This window comes from Lytechinus variegatus, chromosome 2 (assembly GCF_018143015.1).
Source record: "Lytechinus variegatus isolate NC3 chromosome 2, Lvar_3.0, whole genome shotgun sequence".
Taxonomy (NCBI): Eukaryota; Metazoa; Echinodermata; class Echinoidea; order Temnopleuroida; family Toxopneustidae; genus Lytechinus; species Lytechinus variegatus.
The window spans coordinates 12,956,805-12,979,152 of record NC_054741.1 but is presented as its reverse complement, the minus strand read 5'-3'; the positions used below and the strand labels follow the sequence as shown (position 1 = coordinate 12,979,152).

The 22,348-nt window shown below is 36.5% G+C and overlaps 2 protein-coding genes across 2 annotated transcripts; both read left to right on the top strand.

Annotated features, from left to right (window-relative positions):
• Positions 1-299: 299 nt before the first annotated feature.
• LOC121407362 (39S ribosomal protein L52, mitochondrial-like) lies at positions 300-8,829 on the top strand. The gene is made up of 5 exons (XM_041598408.1): positions 300-384; positions 3,389-3,515; positions 4,497-4,564; positions 5,804-5,868; positions 6,147-8,829. Exons 2-5 carry the CDS (start codon positions 3,421-3,423, stop codon positions 6,339-6,341), a joined length of 423 nt encoding a protein of 140 aa, XP_041454342.1. The 5' UTR covers positions 300-384; positions 3,389-3,420; the 3' UTR covers positions 6,342-8,829.
• Positions 8,830-9,373: 544 nt separating this feature from the next.
• LOC121407361 (WW domain-containing oxidoreductase-like) lies at positions 9,374-18,887 on the top strand. Its single transcript, XM_041598406.1, has 8 exons — positions 9,374-9,517; positions 12,362-12,426; positions 12,952-13,009; positions 13,663-13,841; positions 14,602-14,797; positions 15,692-15,877; positions 16,753-17,011; positions 17,821-18,887. The coding sequence occupies exons 1-8, from the start codon at positions 9,417-9,419 to the stop codon at positions 18,007-18,009; spliced, it is 1,233 nt and encodes a 410-aa protein (XP_041454340.1). The 5' UTR covers positions 9,374-9,416; the 3' UTR covers positions 18,010-18,887.
• Positions 18,888-22,348: the final 3,461 nt, after the last annotated feature.

Genomic DNA, 22,348 nt, shown 5'->3' with positions numbered 1-22,348 from the left:
TAGAATTTCCATGATTTAGTAATTTCTGTTGAAAATTCAGTAACAAAATTGTAGTCATCTAATATAGTCCAAATAAAGCTTAAATCATATATGTGTATAGTTTAATTGATTTACAGAAAATTGCATCGTTCGTTGGGGGAAAACACGTTTTAAAACAATGAAAAAAACCTTTTATTTGTTTTTTATATATATACATGTATGTACATATATATATAAATTATAATACAGATTTTTATTACAACTCTAGTTTATGCGAACAGGAAAAAAACCTAATATTCTGTTGGCCGTTATCAGTTTATCCGCAGTGTAGTGAAGTATACACACGTAGCACTTCATAAACAATCAACGTTCAACGAAAACTGAATCCCAGTCGGCCAGTCGAACGTGAGTTTAATATAAGTATATAATTTTAATTGATTGTATTGTTGTTTTGTCTTTACGTTAGCAGGCCTGGTATGTAATAAATGATTATTTTTTTGTGATGATGACGAACATTATTCCTGATGCATGTGTTTTTACGAAATAATAAATCGGCTCACAACTCCTTGCTGCACAGCTGCTTGCGCTGAGGTGAATAATGCCTCCGTGCTGTCGCCCGACACCTCCGCCGCTCCGCGGGGACGGCGAGGCGTTTGGGTAGGCTCTCTACAGTACAGCTGTACTCAAGGATATGGCACGCCACACTTGCACTTAAAGGGGAAGTTCACCCTGAAGAAAACTTTGTTGTGAAAATAGCAGAAAAAATAGTAAAAAATATTGGTGAAGGTTTGAGGAAAATCCGTTAAAGAGTAAGAAAGTTATTAGAGTTCAAAATTTTGGATTTGTGACGTCATAAACGAGCAGCTGCCCCATGTGTTATGTAATATAAAATGTACGAATTTCAAATTTTGTATGGTTCCTGATGACTTAATTTTGTTTTCTTTTCATGATCGGGTGTGAAATGATTTGTCTATTGATATACAAAAGTTACAGGGAAAACCATTTTCAATTTTATAAGAAAATGACATTTCATTGATTTTCTACCATTCACTATGTAGGAATGCTGCTCGCATATGACGTCACAAATCAAATAATTGAAATTCTAATAACTTTCTTATTATTTGATGAATTTTTCTCAAACCTTCGGCAATATTTTTTATAATTTTTTCTGCTATTTTTACAATAAACTTTTTGTCAGGGTGAACTTCCCCTTTAACCAACCTTATTGAATGAGTGGATCATTCTAGGTTTTACTTAGATGTAAATCGACATGCAGCAATTATGATAAAATATTTGTTGACAAAAATAATTACTAGATCTAATTCATCTAATATGACTTACGATCTAATTTCTTCCTTCTTTTCTTTTTTTCTTAGATTTCATGTACCGTACTTCATTTTTTTGTTCATTCTTTTTTCCTCCTTTTACTTTGTCTTTGTTCGTTCTTTCTTTTTTTTTCTTTTTACTTTTTCGTTAATTCATACATTCTCTTTCTGTAATTCTTTATTTGTTTTTTAATTATTTTGTCTCTTTATTTCTTTCATTTTTTTTCTTTCATTCATTCCCTTTTCCTATTTGAACTTTCTCATTCCTTTTCTCTTTTCTGTCTTTTTATTTTCCCATTTCTTATATCCATACCTTCACTTTCTTTTTTGCATTCATATTTTTCTTTCTTTCCTTCTTTTTTACTTGTATTCATTCCTTTTGTTTTTTACATTTATTCCTTTTTCTTTTTTTTTCATTCCTTTTCTCTCCTTTCCTTGGACCTTGTAGTTCCATTCCCTGAAGTCCTCCACCAGGAAGGGTAACTCAGGGCTGACGAGAGTGGGAGCATTATCTCTGTTTTGCTTTGTTGCAGGTTTTGCATGTTTAGTTTTGCTTTAAGTATGTTTGTGTGTGTGTGTGTGTATTTGAGTTTTGTCAGACGTGTATCAATCAGATATGATTATTTACGTCTGGGACCGACCTTTAACGTCACCATCCGAAAGACGTGACCAGGGCTCGAACCTCGAACCTCTGCATCAATTTGTAACTTCCCCACAGCTTGGATTACAGGCGCACGCCACAACGCCCAGTTAAAGTGCTTTTGAAGGATACCATATTGGCTGTGAGATTATTGGTTACCGAGATTATTCCAGTGGGAGTAATTTTTCTTTCTGTCTTCCTTTTCTTTTTTTTTCTTTCTCATAATTACCTTATTACTGAGGATGTACTGGAAAAATGCAGAGATCTGCTTCATCCAAGCTCATCTTCCTTGCTTCTTTTTCCTTCTTTATCTTTTTTCTTTTCTTTACCTTTTTTATATGTTTGGTACTTTACTTCTTGAATTGTTTTCTTCATTATTTTTTGCATACATGTGTTAAGAAATGAAAATTAAATCATAGCTGATAAATTATGTATATTTCAAACAGTGCCAGAAATTACTGTATCTCAACATAGCCACATTCAGACACACACAGTGTTTAGATTATCTTACCGGTGTATCCTCCGGGATCCGATATGTGTGTGGCTGTATGATTGTTCCAGTCATTTAAAATTTAATGTTACCTTCCAGTAGCTTCTTGGTTGAGCAAATCACCTAAACATGCCCGTGAAGAGCATGTGTAATAAAGTGTGAATATTATTTAATCCCATCTGATTTTCATTGGTTTTTCTCTTGCCATTTTGTGTCTTTAGATTCAGAAACCAATTGGTGTAATTAAGGGGCTATCGCCTCACTATGATTAAACCAATCTCTTAATTATTGATATGAGCTTAATCAAAGCTAGCCTGTGTATAAATATTGTTTATTTTGACTGAGTGGAATTTTTGCAGTGCTCTTCTTTTGGAACCTGGTTTATTTTCCTAGTTTTCCATTGTGTTAAAATTAATCTCACCAGGAAATGAATTAAATGGTGATTTTTCAGTCACAAATATCCTGAAAGTGTCCACACAATTTTCATTTCTTCCAGGGTATTTTTTTAAATCAATATAATTATGTATACACACATCATAGTTCTGGATTTTCACAAATCAGACAGTGATGTTAACCTTTGTCTTTAAAGCACATGCATAATAGTCTGCACTCAGCTCTTTGCAAGTACATAAAAATTGATATTATTTAAATGCCTCTTCATGCAGTAGCATTTTGAGAAGTGAAATCATCTTGATTTAATTGAAACTGTCTCCTGTTGATCTAGATTTTATGATTTAAGATTTTCATGTTTGGAAAAAAAACCAACAATTAAAAGCGATCAGGGTGGGGTATTATCCTGAAGGCATGTTTAATCAAATTAGAGATCTGAATTGCTGCATTTTGCATTTCCCTTTTGCTAAGCCTATACTGTGGTTCACCTGTACTGTATAAAGCACCTTGTTGGAACTAACACCTCACTGTGGCTGAAATATCTTTCCACGTTTGATTCTTTAGATTTTCAAGTATTGAGAGAAAGCAAGGCCAAGATGCTTCAATCAGCAATACAAGCAGCATTTAGACCGACAGTTAGGTACCTTAGCAACAGTTCTTCATGTTTGGCTGGGAAAAAATGGAGAGAAAGGTATAGTAATATTATGCAAGAAATAGTGATTGGATGATGTCATCGGTTCCCTCATTTGCATACCAAACAGGATGTGCATTTAACTGTTTTGTGAAATTAAGCGAAAATTTAGAATGTCATAACTTTCTTATTTTAAATCTGATTTTGATGAAATTTTTCAGTGTTATGCTTGTTGAATTTATCTCTTATTCAAATCAACTTTTTGTTGGGATGGACTTGTCCTTTAAGGTCTAAGAACACATAAACAAGAGATGAATAACAGTGTCTTAAGGAATTTTTTTTTTAAATGTGTGAAGTATCATGATGTGGTGCAGTTGTGCCCAGTGGTTCACATTGACCCATGTTAATCATAACTGAGAATAGGTGGGATTTAATTTAGTGTACTTTTAATATGTGATAAACAACCACAGCACTTGAACATTCACTGGAAATAAAATTTGACAAAACAAATTCTGGAAGTGAATCTGGAGACTTCCCAAGAATAGTGTAACCTTTGAAAAGTGACAATTTTGCCTGTATAGTTTGCGCTTACTCGTGCATGACATGAGAGATTGATATCCTTTTTACCAGGGATGTAGTCAAGGCCGACCTTGGGGCAAAATATGCTTGTCTTGGCCTTGGTCTTTGCTGCGGGGCCAAGTCATGTGTCCAAAGTCTATGAAGTTTTCTCCAGTGGCGTCATGACTTGTAACTACCAACCTTGACTACAACCTGCTTTTTATACAAAAGTTGTATAAAACTGAAGTAGCAATTTTACAAAGATATTTTTCTGGAAACTTCTGTTGTAAAATTATGTCATTTTAAGTTCAAGGAAACTTTATTATGTTTATTTCAAATCTGGTTTTGACAGAAGCAGAAATGAGTCGAGGATCTGTTCATTTAGCTTTTCAAAAATCACAATATAATTTGTGATTATTGTAAAAAAACAAGTCTGTAAGTATATTTTGTAAAGTGAGACTGCTATTTGATTTTTCTTTTCAGCCAAGGATTAGGACGATCTGGTAACGAGTATGGACCTCTCACTGATAATCCTGATTGGTCATTTGCAGGTAAGGATTCAGGTTTTTCAAATCAATTTTTTTTAATATAATGATATAGTGGCAGACTGGCAGTGATAAGTATTACTACATTTTTGTGTCGCATTACAGTGTATAGTAGTAGTAAAATGATAGCAGGAAATAGGAAAAAACATGTACAGAAAATTTTCATCATACGCAGTCATTAATATGTAGTCATTTCTTTTGTGATGTAGATGAATGATGCTCTCATTTGGGAGATAAAATGAACATTAGTTGCATAGTAATTTTACAGCATTCTGGTCAACCTCTGTTGATATATAAATGTATGCCTCAGTCAAACTACCAGAGCTCTGCAATATTGTGATATTGGGTATGTGTGAATGTGGGTTTTGGCAAGTGGTTACCAATGTGCATCAGCAATATTAACATAATATTACGTTAGTGGCATGTACAGTGTGTGAAAGTAAATGGTCTATTCAAACCATACTATGGAAGCAGAAAATGTGTCATGTAAAGGCCTTAAAGCCTATAGTTTTATTAGATCCTACAAAAGATGAATATTGCTATTCCAATTCATTTCTAGATATGAATTTTATGCCCTAAAACAGTCAGAAAGTAAAGGTTATGAAATTATTAAAAATGTGTTTTATTGGATAATTTTTTTGCAATTTTGAACAACAATTTATTTTGATCAATCAGGTGCCAGATCAAAAAATATCTAGGGTTATTTTTTAAAATATATCAATCCACTGTCCAAGTAAGGAAAGAGCTGAAAATTTCAGGATATTATCCTTGTCTGTTTTCTGATATCTAATTACTAAATTTCCAAGATGAGAGCTCGAAGAGTTGTTTGAACAAGAAATGTAAACAATAGAGAAGGATTGAAATGCTAGATTATACTCCACTATAATTCATATTATTCACACTTTCCAAAATATAAACACAAACTTTTAATGTCCCTAAATCAGACCTGGGGAGCGTTTCATCAATATTTTCATCCGACAAGTTGTCAGATCTGACATCTTTCTATGATTTTGATTGGCTGAGAGGCACTGTTCCTATGGTAATTGTCGGATAAAATGGGACTTGTCGGGTAAAACGTCTGACAAGTCCTTTCATGAAACGCCCCCCTGATTACATTTAAACACTCCCAGCCTCTTTGTAATTTTATGAATCTGAGAATAGAGATTCTACTATAATTACAACCAGTATTAAAAAACATGTGGGTGTTGCAATGTTAATTTTTTTTTTTAATTATTATATTATTAGATGGACGACCTGCTCCTCCACAAACTCATCAGCTAAGGAGAAAGGAAGAACAGCGGGAACTTGCAGTAAGAATATAAAGAATATTTTAGATGGTATTTTAATAGAAAACTATTACCGGTACTTACCTGAATCTAAGTCTCATAATATTTTCTAGAGTGCTTGTCTGTTATAGATCCATGTTGGTTCTAGTTTTGCTGCAATATACCTTACAATTTCCTGTAGTACTCTCTATATATTTGTATGAAGTATGCTCCAAATCAACTGTCATGGAAAATGTATTGTTTGCCCTTTGCCTATTGATGATACTGACCATGATATTTTCCATTTTGTTTTCTGCTACCAGGAGCAGATTGATATTCTATCGAAGGAGATGCTGCAAGGGAAGGTTAAATATCAAGAGAAGATGAAAGGAGAGAGGAGAAAGGAAGAGTTGAGAGCGGGAATGCGACTGAAACCCAAAGGAAGTGCCTGGAAACAAGAAGATTATGTAGAACGGAGACGGACAGCATCGTCTAAGAAAATACAATCACAGCGGTGACACAAAGGAATAGATACAGCCTTGAACTATTTTTGTTGAATACACTCTCATTCAAAATTGCCTATGTGAGACTGCTCTTTAACAGAACTTCATTCACGGAATAACCCATTTAATATTATTTCTTGAAATGGGATGCATTTCAGTCTGCATAAGTCAACGCCTGTGAAATTGGAAGCAATTTTTCAGACAAGGATGGTTTATTCATATCAGTGATAGAATGCATTTGCTTTTATTTTACACTCAGAGATTAAGTTGGTTTTGAAATTGAATAGAATAGAGTATAGTTTAAACATTTGAATAGCAGTATTCAAAAATTCAAATGACAAATTGTTAAGGATTTTTCAAGTGTCTGTTATTTACTTTTGAACAATTACAAGTAAATATGCAAATTTATGTAATTTAGGGAAATGAAGATATCATTCTAGATGCTCATAATTAAAAAAAAATAATTATCAAAACTTTTTTATATTTAGATATTTATATATAGACGGGGTGATACATAGAAGGTTTGTTTTGGTCAGATGTACTCTCCTTGCTACTGCGCGATTTGTGCTCGAGTGACATCATGACCTATGACAATACAGTAAATGACATTCCTTCATACTTCCTGTGTACAAATCTCCCTAGGCCTTGATATGCATGAAGTTAGTAACCATTAACAATGATATTGGCATGCCCTAATGCGATGCATGTCCTCTTCCCCTGTAATAATCTTCAAAGAGCCCCTAGCCTATCATGAAGATGAGATTGGACTGCCTTTGTGACAAAAATGACTGATGAGTACTCTTGTTGAGCTCTCACAAACTTTACAACTTAACAATAATAAATATTGCATATTTATTGTCATCAAATATACCATAATGTGTGTACACAGTGTCTATTTTGATTAGAAACCGTGCATGTAATGTACATCTTCCTAGTGATGACAAATATTGTTGTTTTTTTTTCAGTGGCATGTAGAGGGATTTCACACAAATCAATTTCAACTTTTTTGTTATTTCATGGTTTCCAGCAGACCTACAAGTCATGTCACTTGGTCTTTTTTTGTGATTGTCAGTCCACATGTGCTTTTCAAAAATTAGAAGAGATAAGCAGATGGAAACTTACATGGCAACAAATTATATATATATATATACATTTGAGGATGATGCAGTTAATGAAGTATTGCTCCTATCTGTGGTTCTCAAATTATCAGAATTGATTCGAGTTTACTTTTTCATATGTTTAATATTGAAAAACTATCTTTGCTTCTATCTCATGTTTTTGTTTATTAGTATTTTAGACAATCGTGATGTGTAATCATTGTAGATGGGACTGTGTGTTGGAATTTGAGACATTAAGAGGGAACATATACCTTAGGGATCAGTTGGTATCATGTATGAAATAGAGGTGTCTGATATATTGAATACACAGGTGTATTAATGATGATGAATAGTAATGATGTCATATTTATTTAGGGTAGCCACTTCAGTTCTGAAAACTTTCTAGTCAGGCAGCATGGGTCATGATTTGACTGCTACTTTGACTAATTTGCCAAGTTGGATTTTTTACTTTCATGTGTTCAATTACATGACATGGATAATTTTCAACTAGGTATAAAATTTCTAATAGTTATCTTGGCCATCTGACGGGTCAAAATCAGGTCCTTCCTTTAACCCTAGCTCGTTCCATCCACATGTGAACATTGATCCGCAAGGGTCCGCCACTGGTATCAATCTTGGGCGATGAGGACTGCTTCATTCTAATTTGTATCCCAATCAGTAAAGTCTCTTTAATTGTTCTCCACCATGTTCGGGACCATGTTAGATGTGGTCTACCTCTCTTCCTTTTCCCTCCTTCTGGTTCCATGTAACAGCCATCCTGACTATGCTGCTTTCTGGCATCCTTAGGACGTGACCAAGCCATGTCAGCCTTTGTTTTTGAAATTATTTGGCTGAGTAACTTTCGGTTTGTTTGGTTCCTTACATCCTAATTGTATTGTGTTCCCTCCGTGAGATATTTCAGATCCTTCGTAAACATTTGCTATGAAAAGCATCTAGCATTTCCCTGTCTCTTACCGTCATTTCGCAGGTTTCACTGGCATAAAAGAGGATTGGGGTCAAATTTTGAAAATGCCCCTACTGCATTGATTGACATGCCAAATATTTTTCTTGTTGTAATGAACAGAAGAGTGTACAGCATCATTCGTGTATACCCTGGGCCTGGACCTCTTGTTAAGAAGTTAATTACCAGAAAGTTTGAAAGGTCAACAAATTTAAATTAGAAGGCGATCCACTAAAATCAGGGAATTAGACATTTCACACCAATTTGAAAGTTTCTTGTGATGTCCTTGAACATAAAGTGAAAAATCAAACTTGGAAAATTTGTCATAGATCAATGGTCAACGCTTTCTGGCTAATTTTACCAGCAGGCCCTACGTATTAAACATCATTTTATGTTATTGTAAGTAAATCTTTTTTTAATGCTAACAAAATTCCAATGAAAACTCAGCACTATTCACAAAAACCATTTTTTTTATGGGGGGGGGTGGTCACTCCCATCTATTCAATCCTGGATACACTCCTGGATAGTGATGATGATGATAATGGTGATGATGGTGATAGTGATGATGATCATGTTGATGGTGATGTAGATGATACTGATGAGATGATGGTGATGATGAGATGATGATGATAGTGATGACAATGATGGTAATAGTGATGATGGTGATGATGATAATGGTCATGATGATTGTGATGGTGACGATGATGATAGTGATCATGTTGATGGTGATGTAGATGTTACTGATGAGATGATGAGATGATGCTGATGATGATGATGAGATGATGATGGTGATGATGAGCTGATGCTGGGATGATGATGGTTTTGCTGAAGCACGATGATGTCTGATGGTGATTATGAACAGATCAAAGATGATGATATACTGATAAAAAGAAAAAGTGATTAATAGTGATGATGATATCTGCTGCACCCTGGTCAATATTCACAAAATGTGGAGGCGAGGGCAAGAGTACGTCAGGTCGGGGCGCCAGCTGTCGATCCGAATGTAATAGGAACGGAATCGATCGCTATACAATGGCAGCCCCAAGCACCCTCATCGACACGGACAGCGACGAAGAACTGCCTGCTGGCTGGGAAGAGAGGAGTACAGGGGATGGTCGAGTATATTATGCTAAGTATGTTCCAGGCTGGTCTTCCAGTGTTATTTACATTTTCACTATGTTGTGATTTCTGGGCTTTTTTGTAATAAATAACCCACATCGGATGTCGGCCCTCCAGCCCACAGCAGTTCAGCGTCGACCAAGGGCAAGGCCAGGCCCAGGGCAGACCGTACCGGCAAGGCCTGGGTGGGGACCGTTTGTCTCCTCCGATCCGTACGGTACTGTATCTGTAAGTGGCCAGCGAGTGCAGTGGTACGGCACGTACGGTGGATGCAGGATGTGCAGTAAAACACAATTATAAGATGGCTAAGTAATTTGCAGCTTGCTGATTGGTCAAAGCGTACCACGTGATCATTCGCGAAAAGTGTCTATCCCTGCACGCCCGTGCAAATTTCGCGCACCCAAATTGTCTAACCCACGGTAAGTGCAATTTCAAAATTTTTGATATTTGATTTAGATCTATTTCATTATTTCTTTCTCATATAAGGTGCTTAAAATTGCGATCGAAATTACTTAGCCATCTTATAAAAGGAATAACGCATTTTACCCGTCGTTTTTCAGCGATATGCAGTGCACTCGAGGTTTCTTCTTCGCATGCACACTCCACACTCGCCTTCGGCTCGTGTGGAGTGCGCATGCTCAGAAGAAACCTCTCGTGCACTGCATATTCGCTAAACAACTCCGCGGAATGCGTTATTCCTATAATAGCGAATATTCTTATTCGTGCAGTGGTGCGAGATTTCGCATGAGGTGAAAGAAAGATGCTCTATTCAACTAGGCATTAGCCGAGTTGAATAGAGCGTTTCTTTTTTTCACCGAATGCGAAATCTCGCACCACTGCACGAATAAGAATATTCGATATTCGTTGTATGGCAGTGTATCCTAATGGCGGTAATGCCGGACACCTTTATTTCAGTGCTTTAATAATGACAACTAGAGGAAATACAATTAAGAAAAATTATCACATGCTATTCCAAATATTCTGAAAATTATGAATATGATGAAATTATTTGATATTTTCCAATCGTTTTCTTTGCACCGCACTTGCCGCATTCCCCTCCACGAAAAACAATTATTTTCGTGCGTGACAAATTACGTCATAATTCCGGACGCGTGTCGGACGGGTAAAAATATTCTTGATTTTAGAGATGTAAACAAAGAATTGGTGTGATTTTTTCATGATATGATATATCAGGAGTAAGTTCTAAGTTTTTGTTTGCTTTCTTATACCAATTCTGAGCAGATCTTTGTAATCGATGTCTTTTTGCTAACTAATTTCATTTTTTGTTTTAATTGCGCGTTCGATATGGCACTTTCAAGTATCAATGCTCATTCATACCATGACCCTCAGTCATCAAGTTCTATCGATGCGCTGTCGATCGTCGACGGCTCTCTATCACGGTAAACCTCGCGCACGGCCGGGGTGCCGCGCCGGGTACCTTGAGAACTAGCCGCCGTCGACGATTTGATCGATGGAGCGGACAAGATTGAAATTCGGCAAATCAGGCCCGGAAATCATGTCCGTACCGTATTTCCATCAGCAAATAGATCAATTGGGATCAATTCTTAATGCAAAACTATGTTATTAAATGATATTTTAAGCATTTTCTGTCAGTTTAGAGAAAAATAAGGTAAAAGTAGGATTTTTTCGCCTTGCTTTTGCAATCTTGTTCCTTGAATTGATCTGTGAAATTGAACTGGGGAAGTCTAACGGTACGAAATTGATTTCGTACGCAGTAATATGCGCGTCCGGAAATAGGACAGTGTCCGGTAATACAATACGTGACTATACAACGCCTCGGAATCTAGCGAAAATATGGAAAAACAAGAGTTTTTCCCTCCAGTAATCTATGAAAAGGGAGCAAAAATATTGAAAGTGAAAAGCAAAATCCCACAAGCTGGGCCCACAAGCGCACATGATCTTGCATTGCGCATTTAGCCAGCGCGCATTGTCACCTTATTTAATGAAATCGCATTGTGACATCACCTAAAACCGTGCAATGGTACATTTTGGATGGTATGTCTTGTGTGCAACGATATGAATGTGTGACATTTGTGACAACGTAGACAGCTGGCAGCCGTCTGTTTCGAGGAGTTTTTTCTTAAAAAAATTTTAATTTCTTCTCGTACACAGACGGCTCGCTATCGTGCAGCCACCAATAGGGGACTTCCAATGCAAAATCCCCCATCGGGGCTCTTCAATATTTGTCTTTAAATGAATCAAACTTTATAATGCGACCAAAATGCAAATTAATATTTCCTCTTGTCTTGGCATTAATTGCCCCAAAACGGGAAAAAATCAAGTTAAAAGGGCCCAAAACAGTGACTTACCTTGGCTGTCGCGCACCTTCACTTCCCTGTTTTATCCGAACTTAGTACATAAACATATGGCCATTGAGTCCCCTGTATACAGATTGTGCTAGAAATTCGGTCTCTGTATTTTGTGAGTGAATCCAACGGAGTTCAGCTGAACAACCAAAATAACAGAGACCGAAGCTTTTGGTCTAGATGTGCAGCAGCTCAGCTCAGGCTGGCCTCAGATCAGCGCACTGCTAGTGCTAGCTTCCAGAAAACACAAAATCATGTTCATTGTAACAGTGGATATCATTCGTGTCTAAGTTTTTTGTTCATTTTTATTGACTTTTATTTTGATTTTCTTTATTACAAAAATATTGACATATGAAATGAACAAGAATTGTTTCCTCCAATTCAAAATTAAGATAAAAAGTTAAGATCGACATGTTTAAATGCGAAACGGAAATTGTCAATATGGTAAAATTATTGTACATTTGCTTTTTGAAAATCTTTGATAGTATAGAGGGTCAAATTATCAAGTTTTATTCCCTTTTGTTTTTAAAGCCATCAAGATCAGACAACAAGTTGGAATCATCCTCGCACTGGGAAAAGGAAACGGATCACTGGAGGTAAAGATTTACTGTATATTATAATGTATTTTATTTTGTTATTAAATTTGACTCTCTTGTTTTCCCATTTATTCTATTTAAAGACTAGAACAATTAAAGAAAATAATGGATTGGAAGCCCCAATTGTACTGCCTCAATGAATTTAATATGATACTTAAACCCATTTATTTTTAGGATCATTTTCAAAATGGTCTCATTTTCAGAAATCATTGTCTCATGATCTTGTGGCCCAACATTGATATCAAGGTCTTGTATGGATCTATCGACTGAGTACAATCATCTCATTCCATCTCCCTTTCTCTCGTATAATGGTCATGTGATGTCATGATATGGCACATAGACATTGGATACTATCATCATGTTATTTTATTTCTCTACCTATCTCTTCCTTGAGTTCTTGCTTTTTCTCTCCTTCATCGTCAAATTGTCATTACTAATGTTCAGGTTAGGCATGAGGGCATTGGCTGGTTTTAATGATAATTCATGTATTAATTTATCTCTCTCTCATCTATTCATTTTATTTAGAACTTCCATTTGGGTGGACTAAGGCAGTTGATGACAAAGGAAGACAATTTTTTGTTGAGTAAGTCAAAGGATTTTTTGATAAAAATTAGAGGTTAACTTCTGATAACAATCAGTTTAAAGCTAAAAGAAAAGTACTTATCAGTTCATATTTATAGACTGTGTCTATACAGCATTCCTGATTCCTTTATCTTGTTCAGAAACATTTGCTATCCGTAGACTGCAAATTGAATTTTGATGGCACATGTGAACGGGATCAGTGAATGCCTGTATTTTTCTCCTTTTTCAATGCCTATTTCATGACTATTTTGCAGATATATTACCATAATTTTGTAGTATAAAGCAAGCTCATATCCTCTTCATATATTTGCCATTACAGCAGAATTTGGAGCTTAGTTTGCTTCCACTTTATGTGTACAATAATTTCGTTTATGATGCAGATGATTGATGTTCCACTTTTGGTAGATGTCACTTATTTGTCATGAAGATTACATCTTAATGTCTAAACTATGCCCTTATAGGCTAGAATACTGCACTATTGCATTTTTCTGAGGGACCTATGTTGGAAAATACTTGTACATATCAGTAACATGTGGCATATGGACAGTGCTAATTGCTGTGGGATACTTGAAGGAAGATCCATTAAAATGTATTTGTCTTCATTTCTCATGGGCAATTAGAGAATAATAAAACATGTATGTTTGTTTTCTTTAGCCATTTGAACAAGAGAACAACATACACAGATCCCCGCCTTGCCTTCGCCATGGAAGAGAGCCCAGATCCGACAAAGCTAGCCCAGCGGTTTGATGCATTCAGCACGGCTTTGCATGTATTACAAGGGAGAGATCTCAGTGGACAGTATGCTATTATTACTGGAGCTAACTCGGGCATAGGTAGGTAAATTGGTCTTGGTCTATACCTATTTTGTCTACTCTCTGTTTGCTTTCATCCCACTTAGTCTAATTCTTATTCATCTACAACCAATTTATTTACTAACCATTTGGTCTAATTGCCATGTAGCCCATTTATTGTTTGGTCTCATTTCCAGTGGGCTATACCAATTTCATCTAATCCTAGTATCCACACGGTCTAATGCCCATGCAATAGTCTATATTATAATAGATAAACTTTATATTATATAAAATCAAATCTGTATTTGGCAAAGTGCAAATACTTTGTAGACAGAGATGATGTTAGACCGTCTGTGCATTAGACTAAATGACAATTAGACTGAGCGAGAAGTAGACCAAATGGGTCTAGCCCATGTGGTATAAGACTATCTGGGAAGTAGATCACACTGCTGGTAAACCAAATAAATACAAACTGATATAATCTAAATATTATTTTTTAGTTAAGCGTAGCAGACTGTATAGGCCTGGCAATTCAAAATAATGATATGTGACTACACCCCCCCCCCACTTCAGGGAATTGTTTCATGAAACTAGTCAGCACTGCCAAGTTTTTATTATGGGACAGTTGGAAATAGGGGTTCTCAACTAATCAAAACCAAATACAAGTTGTCAAGTGATGAAGTCATTTGTCAGATGACAAATTAAAGCCAACCCCCCTCCCCCACCTCTTGACTCTTGGCATTACTGCAGCAAAGTGTTGAAATTTTTCAGTTTTTTTATTGAAATATCTCCCCTTTTTCAGGATTTGAAACTGCTCTGTCAATGGCATTGCATGGTGTTCATGTTGTCCTTGCATGCCGGAACCTGAAGAAGGGGAATGATGCCGCGTCTAAAATCAAGAAGAGGTTAGACCAGGCCAAAGTTATTGTGATGCAGCTGGATCTGGCATCACTTCGGAGCATTGAACAGTTTGCCCAGAACTACATGCTGCGTGATTGGTAAGAAAACAAACCTCGATTCCAAACCGTGTTTCTTCCATCTTAACACATGTTACCTAGTAGGCACTTTGTCAAATCAAAGCCATGTCTTTCTCTTGAATCCTTCAAGTGACCATTTCCAGTTCTCACAATTTGATCATGGACAAAACAGTGGGGAATGTGGGAATAGTTAATTACATGGCCTCTGGGAAAGTTGTCTCTACCACTTGTCATAATCAACTTACCCACTTGCCATTTTGAAATTTACATAATCTTAGGGATCTCAATGTTAAAATAGCCATAAATTTCTTATGACTTATCTGATTTCTGTCAAACATTCACCTGTCTGTTTTACTTGTATTTCTCAAACAACATTACATGAACTAGGTTGAATTGCATTGTAAGTGTAAATGTACATGTGAGATGCCAAAGTATGAAGAAAAAATATAAGAATGCAAAAGTAGTATAGATAAAGAAAATGGAATAGCAATAAAGGAAATTCCCTAAGCAAATCATAAATGCTTATGGAAAGGTTAGGAAAGTTATGCCTTCTTGGGCAATTTTATACACAAGGCTAATTAAAAAGATAGCAGCATAAAATTGACCATTATATGATACATGTAGATGATATGTACTATATCAAGGGTTCAATGTTCAAGAATACTAATTACTCTGTACTATTGATCCCTGATTGATATTTGTTTTCTGATAGCTCTCTGATTTTCCTTCGTTAACTGTTCATGCATTGTTATGATTATTTCCATGAATCATAATGGAGTATGACGTATCAAATGCCTCAACCTTTATCTGTCGAAAAAAAATTCAGCCAAAAGTATAAATGTTTGATTATTTCTGCTTTTTACCTAAAAGATAAATAAAATTGTTTGCTCATCATTTTTAATAATCTTTCATCAGGCCCCTCCATATGCTGGTCTGCAATGCAGGTATTTTTGGTGCACCATGGGAATTGACCGAGGATGGGATCGAGATGACCTTTCAGGTCAACCATGTTGGACATTTTCACCTGGTCAACCTACTGACCGAGACATTGAAGAAATCTGCACCTGCTAGGATCGTGATAGTTTCATCCGAGTCTCACAGGTGAAGCAAATACTCAATAGACAAGGGGAGTGTTTCATGAAAGGACTTGTCAGACAATTTATCCATAGGAACTGAGCTTCTCAGCCAATCAAAATCCAAGGAAAGTTGATGAAACACTCTCCAAGGCCTTGTTTCTTGCAACCTTTTACTGCATTCTTGAATTCTTGTATCGATTTAATAGTTGATAGTGACCCCTTTTATCTATGAATTCTGTGCTTATTAAATTAACTTTGGAAATGAGATTGGCATGTCATATTTCTTTTTTTATGCGTTTGTTGCTGTATTTGATGTCTCCCTAGGTAGTGTTGGTCGTTAAATGCTCTTTTTGCTGCAGCAAGCACAAACAATTTTAATGCATTTCAATGTGACATGTACACAATGTACTTGTCTGTATGAGATTGCAAAGCCACTGCAGCTTCAAAGATTGCATACATCAGCCTCCTTGCAGGAAACGTCATAGACACTGATGATTTTTCGACAGGAAAGTGAGGAAGTGGAAATTTATTTATAGTTTGGAAATCAACTTTGTTCAATACTTTTTGTTGGAAGGACAAGAATCAATAATTTATTGATAATATTTTTATTTTAATGAGTTCCCCACATATCAGAATACTAGATTATAACAGGTTAAATGCCATTAAGTCCAGCAAAAAGGAATTTCATACAAGACTCAGCCCTACCTTTGATAGAAAACTCAAAATATTTCTGTCTTGTCATCCTAAGTCACTGATCTGTCAATCTCAATTTTATCCTTAAAATATTCCACAATAGAAACACTTTAAATTTGAATGCATTCCATATTTAGTTCTTAGTGGTATACCACAAGTTTGCTATTAGTTCCAGGCCTAAATCTTTTATCCCTCTCATCAATGCAGGTTTATAAACTTCTATTCCAACAAGTTGGACCTTAGTGAGGTAGCCATGCCAAAGGAAAAGTTCTGGCCCGTCCTCGCCTATGGTCGTACCAAACTCTGCAACATTCTCCACAGCAATGAACTCAATAGAAGGCTGTCCCCACATGATGTGATATGCAATGCAGTCCACCCTGGCAATATGATTTACACGGGGATCAGCCAAAACTGGTGGCCATATAGGATATTGTTTATGATGGTCAGGCCTTTCACCAAATCAGTTGTGAGTATTAACCGCAACTTTTATCAGGTCCATGTAAATGTCTGATTTCGGTGTTGAGCCCTTATCAGATTAGTTTATTTTATGTCACCGTCATACCAATAAAAACTCCAAATTGTCTGATAGTATGTTGTTGGTAATAATGTAATAGCTTTTGTGGTCTTCGCCAGTGTTCCTGTAGCATATACATGGTGGGTGTTTCATAGCTGTTCTTAAGTTAAGAGCGACTTTAAGAATGACTGGTGATCCTTTCTTTTGGTAAATGGTATACACCATTGGCGATGGTTTAGTGCATAAGAACGGTTCACCAGTTGTTCTTAAAGTCGCTCTTAACTGACAATCAGCATAATGAAACAGCCCCCTGGTGTTTTAGCTGTTCATAAGTCACAAGCAACTTTACGAACGACTGATCCTTTCTTCTGAATTAAATTAACACCCGTTAAAGTCTGGTGTGAATCATTTACCACAAGAAAGGATCACAGTCATTCATAAAGTCGCTTGTAACTTACGAAGAACACCCACCTGAGCAGTGTGTACAAAGCTTATTGAAGTCACATAACAGAGCTGCCAACCTGAACAAGAACATTTCAGTATTTTTAAAGCTGAAAATCAGTATTTTGGTGAGGAAATCAGTATTTTCAAAGAAATACAAGAGGTCAACACAAAAAAATGGAACTTGAGAAATCAGTATTTTGCATGAAACCATCAGTATTCTTCTCATTTTTCAGTACTAAATACTGAAAATCCGTACTACTTGGCAGCTATGAGTAGCCCATTGATTAAACTTTCTGTTATTCTGTCTTGTTTTACAGCAACAAGGAGCAGCTACATCTATGTTCTGTGCTACGGCCAGGGAGCTAGAAGGTGTTGGAGGAATGTACTTCAATCACTGCTGTGCCTGCATGCCTTCAGAAGAAGCCCAGAATAAAGAACTTGCAATAGCTCTCTGGGAGAAGACAGAGAATGTTATCAAAGACGCTCTCTCTAAAAGCACCTTATAACCAGAACTTTGAGCATTTTGCTACATGGAGTCGGCAGAAATAACCTGTTCTGGAGAATTCTATCACTGCTGACATTTATCATTCTCCATTGACAGACCGTAGTGAGCTGGTACGGGTTCTGTTGTGGTGATACAGAGCCTGACTTCCAGTGAAAACTTTCACACAGAAATTAACGGATCACACATTAATTTTCAAAATCCACTTCTAAACATCCAAGTGGTAGAAGGTTGAGACAATGTGATTTGCTTGAAGACTGACCAAGTGTTTTTTTTTGCCTGATTCTTGCGAGCATTAACAAAAATCAACATAAAATTTCAGCTCCACACACAAATCAAACTAAATAACCGGAGCATGCACATCATCTGGGGAGCTTGTCGCTGATCAGTACAGAGATGTTCCTTCATCTCTCTTGGGTAATATAATTTCTCAAACCTGTCAGTTGAAGTTTCAAATTTTAATCGCGATAATCCTTGTCAAGAATCCGCTTCCGTAAGTTCTTCAGAATTAAACTGTCTCCTTTGGCCAAACCTTCCTACAAACTGGTTCTGCACAGTGTTCAAGGGGGAGGGGCTCGTTTGCCTTTCAATGGGTCTCCTTGTATCTCTCCCTACATCTCCCACTAACCTCTTCTGGGTAGTCATTATAGGTTCCTACTTTGAGGCTTTTGAGTTCCCGCTTGCAAGTTGCCCTCTCCTGTTTCCCAAATTTCCAAGGATGAAATGGATCAACTTCTTACTGTCTTCACAGCAACAGGAAGTCCACAATTCCTGCTGATGTTGCCCTGTCCACAGCAATGGAAGCATTAAAGAGAAATTCCAGTAGTTGCAGTTAACACTGATTTCATGAGAAAGTCTGTAAAACAAGGCTTAATTGCCAGTATATCATCGAGGATCTAGATCTGGTACAGTTACATTAACTGGACTTTGTGAAATCTTGAAATCTACGCTGAAAAATGTTCACACCAAAAATCCCCAACACAGATAAGCGCACGTGGGACAATGTATAATTATTGCTTAGGGCGTCGGGCCCGACGCCCTACCCGAATCCCTTGCTTATTTGCTGATTTCTCAGCAATTACACGATTTCTTCCAGAATCCTTTGGCACATGCGTTTTATTTATACAAACAGACACTTAGTGGTCATTTCATTGGATTCTGTACGAACTCATTTTGATATCGTTACCAAAACTAGCATTTACCTTTAAATGAGGGAAATACTTCTGAAAGGGTGATTGCAGAGACCGCTGTTGGCATTGAAAATGTTTTAGTCAAGTTTGAAAAATCAGTTGTTGATGTTGTCATCTTCTAGAACCAAAATATATTTGGAAAATGTGCATTTTTAAATATCTATCTAATCTGATTAGGGCCTGGTTGCCTAAATTACCCATTTGAGGAAAAAGAAAAAAATTCTCCACAAAATTTGAGAGTGAAGATTTGTATGTGAAAAACATACAGTGCAGACTGTTTCTAGGGTCGTTCATTTCAGGGAATATAGAACCCAGTGTGACCTACACAAAGTGTGTGTCATGATCATGCATCTTGTCATTCCATAATGTATTTGAAATGGTGTCCATAAATGAAGTTGCTTGAAAATACTTTTAGTAACAACTCAGACTGATGAAGCGAAAATGGAAAGGAAATGCCTGTATTGAAAATCTGATATATTTATGAATTTATGATCATATATTTATAAATTTGACCTGTGCTTTCAATGTAGACAGTGGCGGACCGTGACCCGGAGTAGACAAAGCATTGGAGGGGCACAGCATTGTTCACAAACATTACAGTGCCCCTCCAATGCTTTGTATCCTCCGGGTCATGGTCTGCCAATGAAATGTAGTCGAATAAATATCTGTGACTCAGAGGATGAACTATGATGTCACACCTCACATAGTTGCCAGATGGATTGTAAGGTGTGGTTGAGTTTATGCAGAGATAATAATTAAAAATGCAAATGACTTGTTTATATGTATCATATGAAAATTATTAAGTACTGTGTGTTGATTGTGAAAAATATGTATGTGGCTGTAAATTGGCAATCAGTATATGTGAAATAAACAAGTTTGTGGAAACTGACTTATGTTGTGATTTCATTTGTGTCTTCAAGGACAACCGCGTAGCCAGGATTTCATTTTGGAGGGGGCGGTAAATGCACGCGAAGCGTGCCAACACTTACAGAGCGCGCTCCCTAGGGGGTGGGTGCAGGGAGGGGGAGTTTCCCCCTCCCGCGCGAAGCTTTTAGTGTTTCATAAATTAAAATGAAAAGGAGCGGTTTCTCTTGTCTCTAGTACCTCCAATTCGGTCGACTATATTGCGATCTTGAACCTTGTTTTCAATAGTGATTGTGAACGCACAAAAGAGGTATACAATCATGGAGGAAATTAAAATGATAATAACTCCGCGCGAAGCGCGGAAGCTAAAGTGTTTTATCAATTTTTCTTGCCATAAAAAAGGGTCCCGAGAAAAGGGTATTCTCAAAGATATATTGAAAATTTGTTTGGAAAGATCAGATTTGATTACAATTTAGCATCAGTGCATATTTTTAATTCGCAAAACAGGAGAAGATTGGTAGAGGAAGATATTCCTCCCCGCGCAGAGCAATGAAACTCTGAAATTTCAAAGGGCGGACGTTTCATCAAATGTAGATATCTCTAATACCCAATCTTCTCTAATTCAATTGATTTCTTGAGATTATTGAACTTCATTACAAGGAAAATAGTGCTCATAAAGTTGAAACTTCTGTGATTTATTGAAATTATCTATCTATATAATAAAGGATGACTATTTTTTTTTTTACTTATCCTGAAGCACTTCATTTTGAATATAAAGAAACTTAATTGTCATTCAAAATTTCAAACTGAGGGCGCAAAACAGGACAGGAGATGAATGTATACAGGGAAATGACATGAAGTTTAATACAATTTGATGAAAAAAAATATTGTACTGTTTTATCTAATACGACACGAATTCCATACCTTCCTCTTTAAATTAGGAACCTGTTTGCCCCCAAATTATGGTTGTTTATAGTAATGAGCTGAAAAGCGGGAGAAGCTGACTTTATGGAGGTGGCGGCAGAAACTGATATAAAGATTTTACCCGCTCGGAGCCGACCAGACCAGAAGTTGCGCGATCAATTGAAAAAAAGATAACTTCATATATTTACTTCGGCCTAACTTTACTCAAATTCATGCCCTAATGTATACAATTTTAACTTTAACTGGCAAGAAGCACATAGCTGAGGTGGAAAAACAGGAGAAAAGGGGGGGAACAATGGAGAACTTCAATATTGTCATTTAACCGCGCGCAGCACGGAAGCAAAATTCATATATGTATTTAGAGCAAGAAGAGTGAAGGAGTTTCTCTTTTGAGAAAAAAAATAAAGAATAAAAAGAAAAAAAGCACAAAGCTACCTTTCTTCCCTTTCCCCCCTTCCCTTTTCCTTTTCTCCTCTTTTTTTCCCTTTTTTTCTTTTTGGGGACGTTTTGGGGAAGGCGACCGCCCCCACCGCCCCCCCCCCTGGCTACGCGCCTGTTCAGGGATATAACCCAACCATTATTAAAACACATTTCATTCCTCTTTCGTCTCCACTTTCATTTTCTTAATGATTGTATCTCCTAGCTCTGCCTTTTTTCTATATCCTCCACACTTTCACAAAATTAGAGCAATATGCTCAGTTCACAATATTAGTGTAATATGGAGGTTGAGCATATACCATTTATGAACACCAAAATATACAATATTGTATTTTTCAGTGGACAAATGATAATCCCATACTCTATGTTTGCAATTTGTGTAATATATTAATGCAAAACGTATTTTGTAGGTTTTTACGTTTTTTATTTTCAAATTTCTGATCGTGGAGTGCAAGATTGCTTTCAATAGATTCTATGCTTGGTTCTGGCCTGCCCCATCCTTTACATTGACCAGTCACCCATGTCATAAAACTTGTTATAACAGTAAAAGGTACTGAAACCCTACAATCTGATTGGCTGATAAATTTGTTAAAATGGTCCATTTGTTACTATAACATTCATACCAGATGTGTCGTATGACAGCTTTTTCATCCAAAAATACTCTTTCCTTCTTGGAATACTTTTTTTTTAAGATGGTTGGCATCTCTGATAACAATTCTGACCCAAGTGTTCAAATCGCAATATCCCGATTTTGTGCCAATGTTGAGGATGTTGGAGTTGTATGTGAAAGATATGTCTTGAGTAATATTGCTATATCGAATGGTCACGTAAAGAGCTTCACCCAAACTTCTGAAGTTTTCTACAATCTTGAATTAGCCTTGCAATAATATATTCATACAAATAATTATGCCTACTTAATTTTCCAAT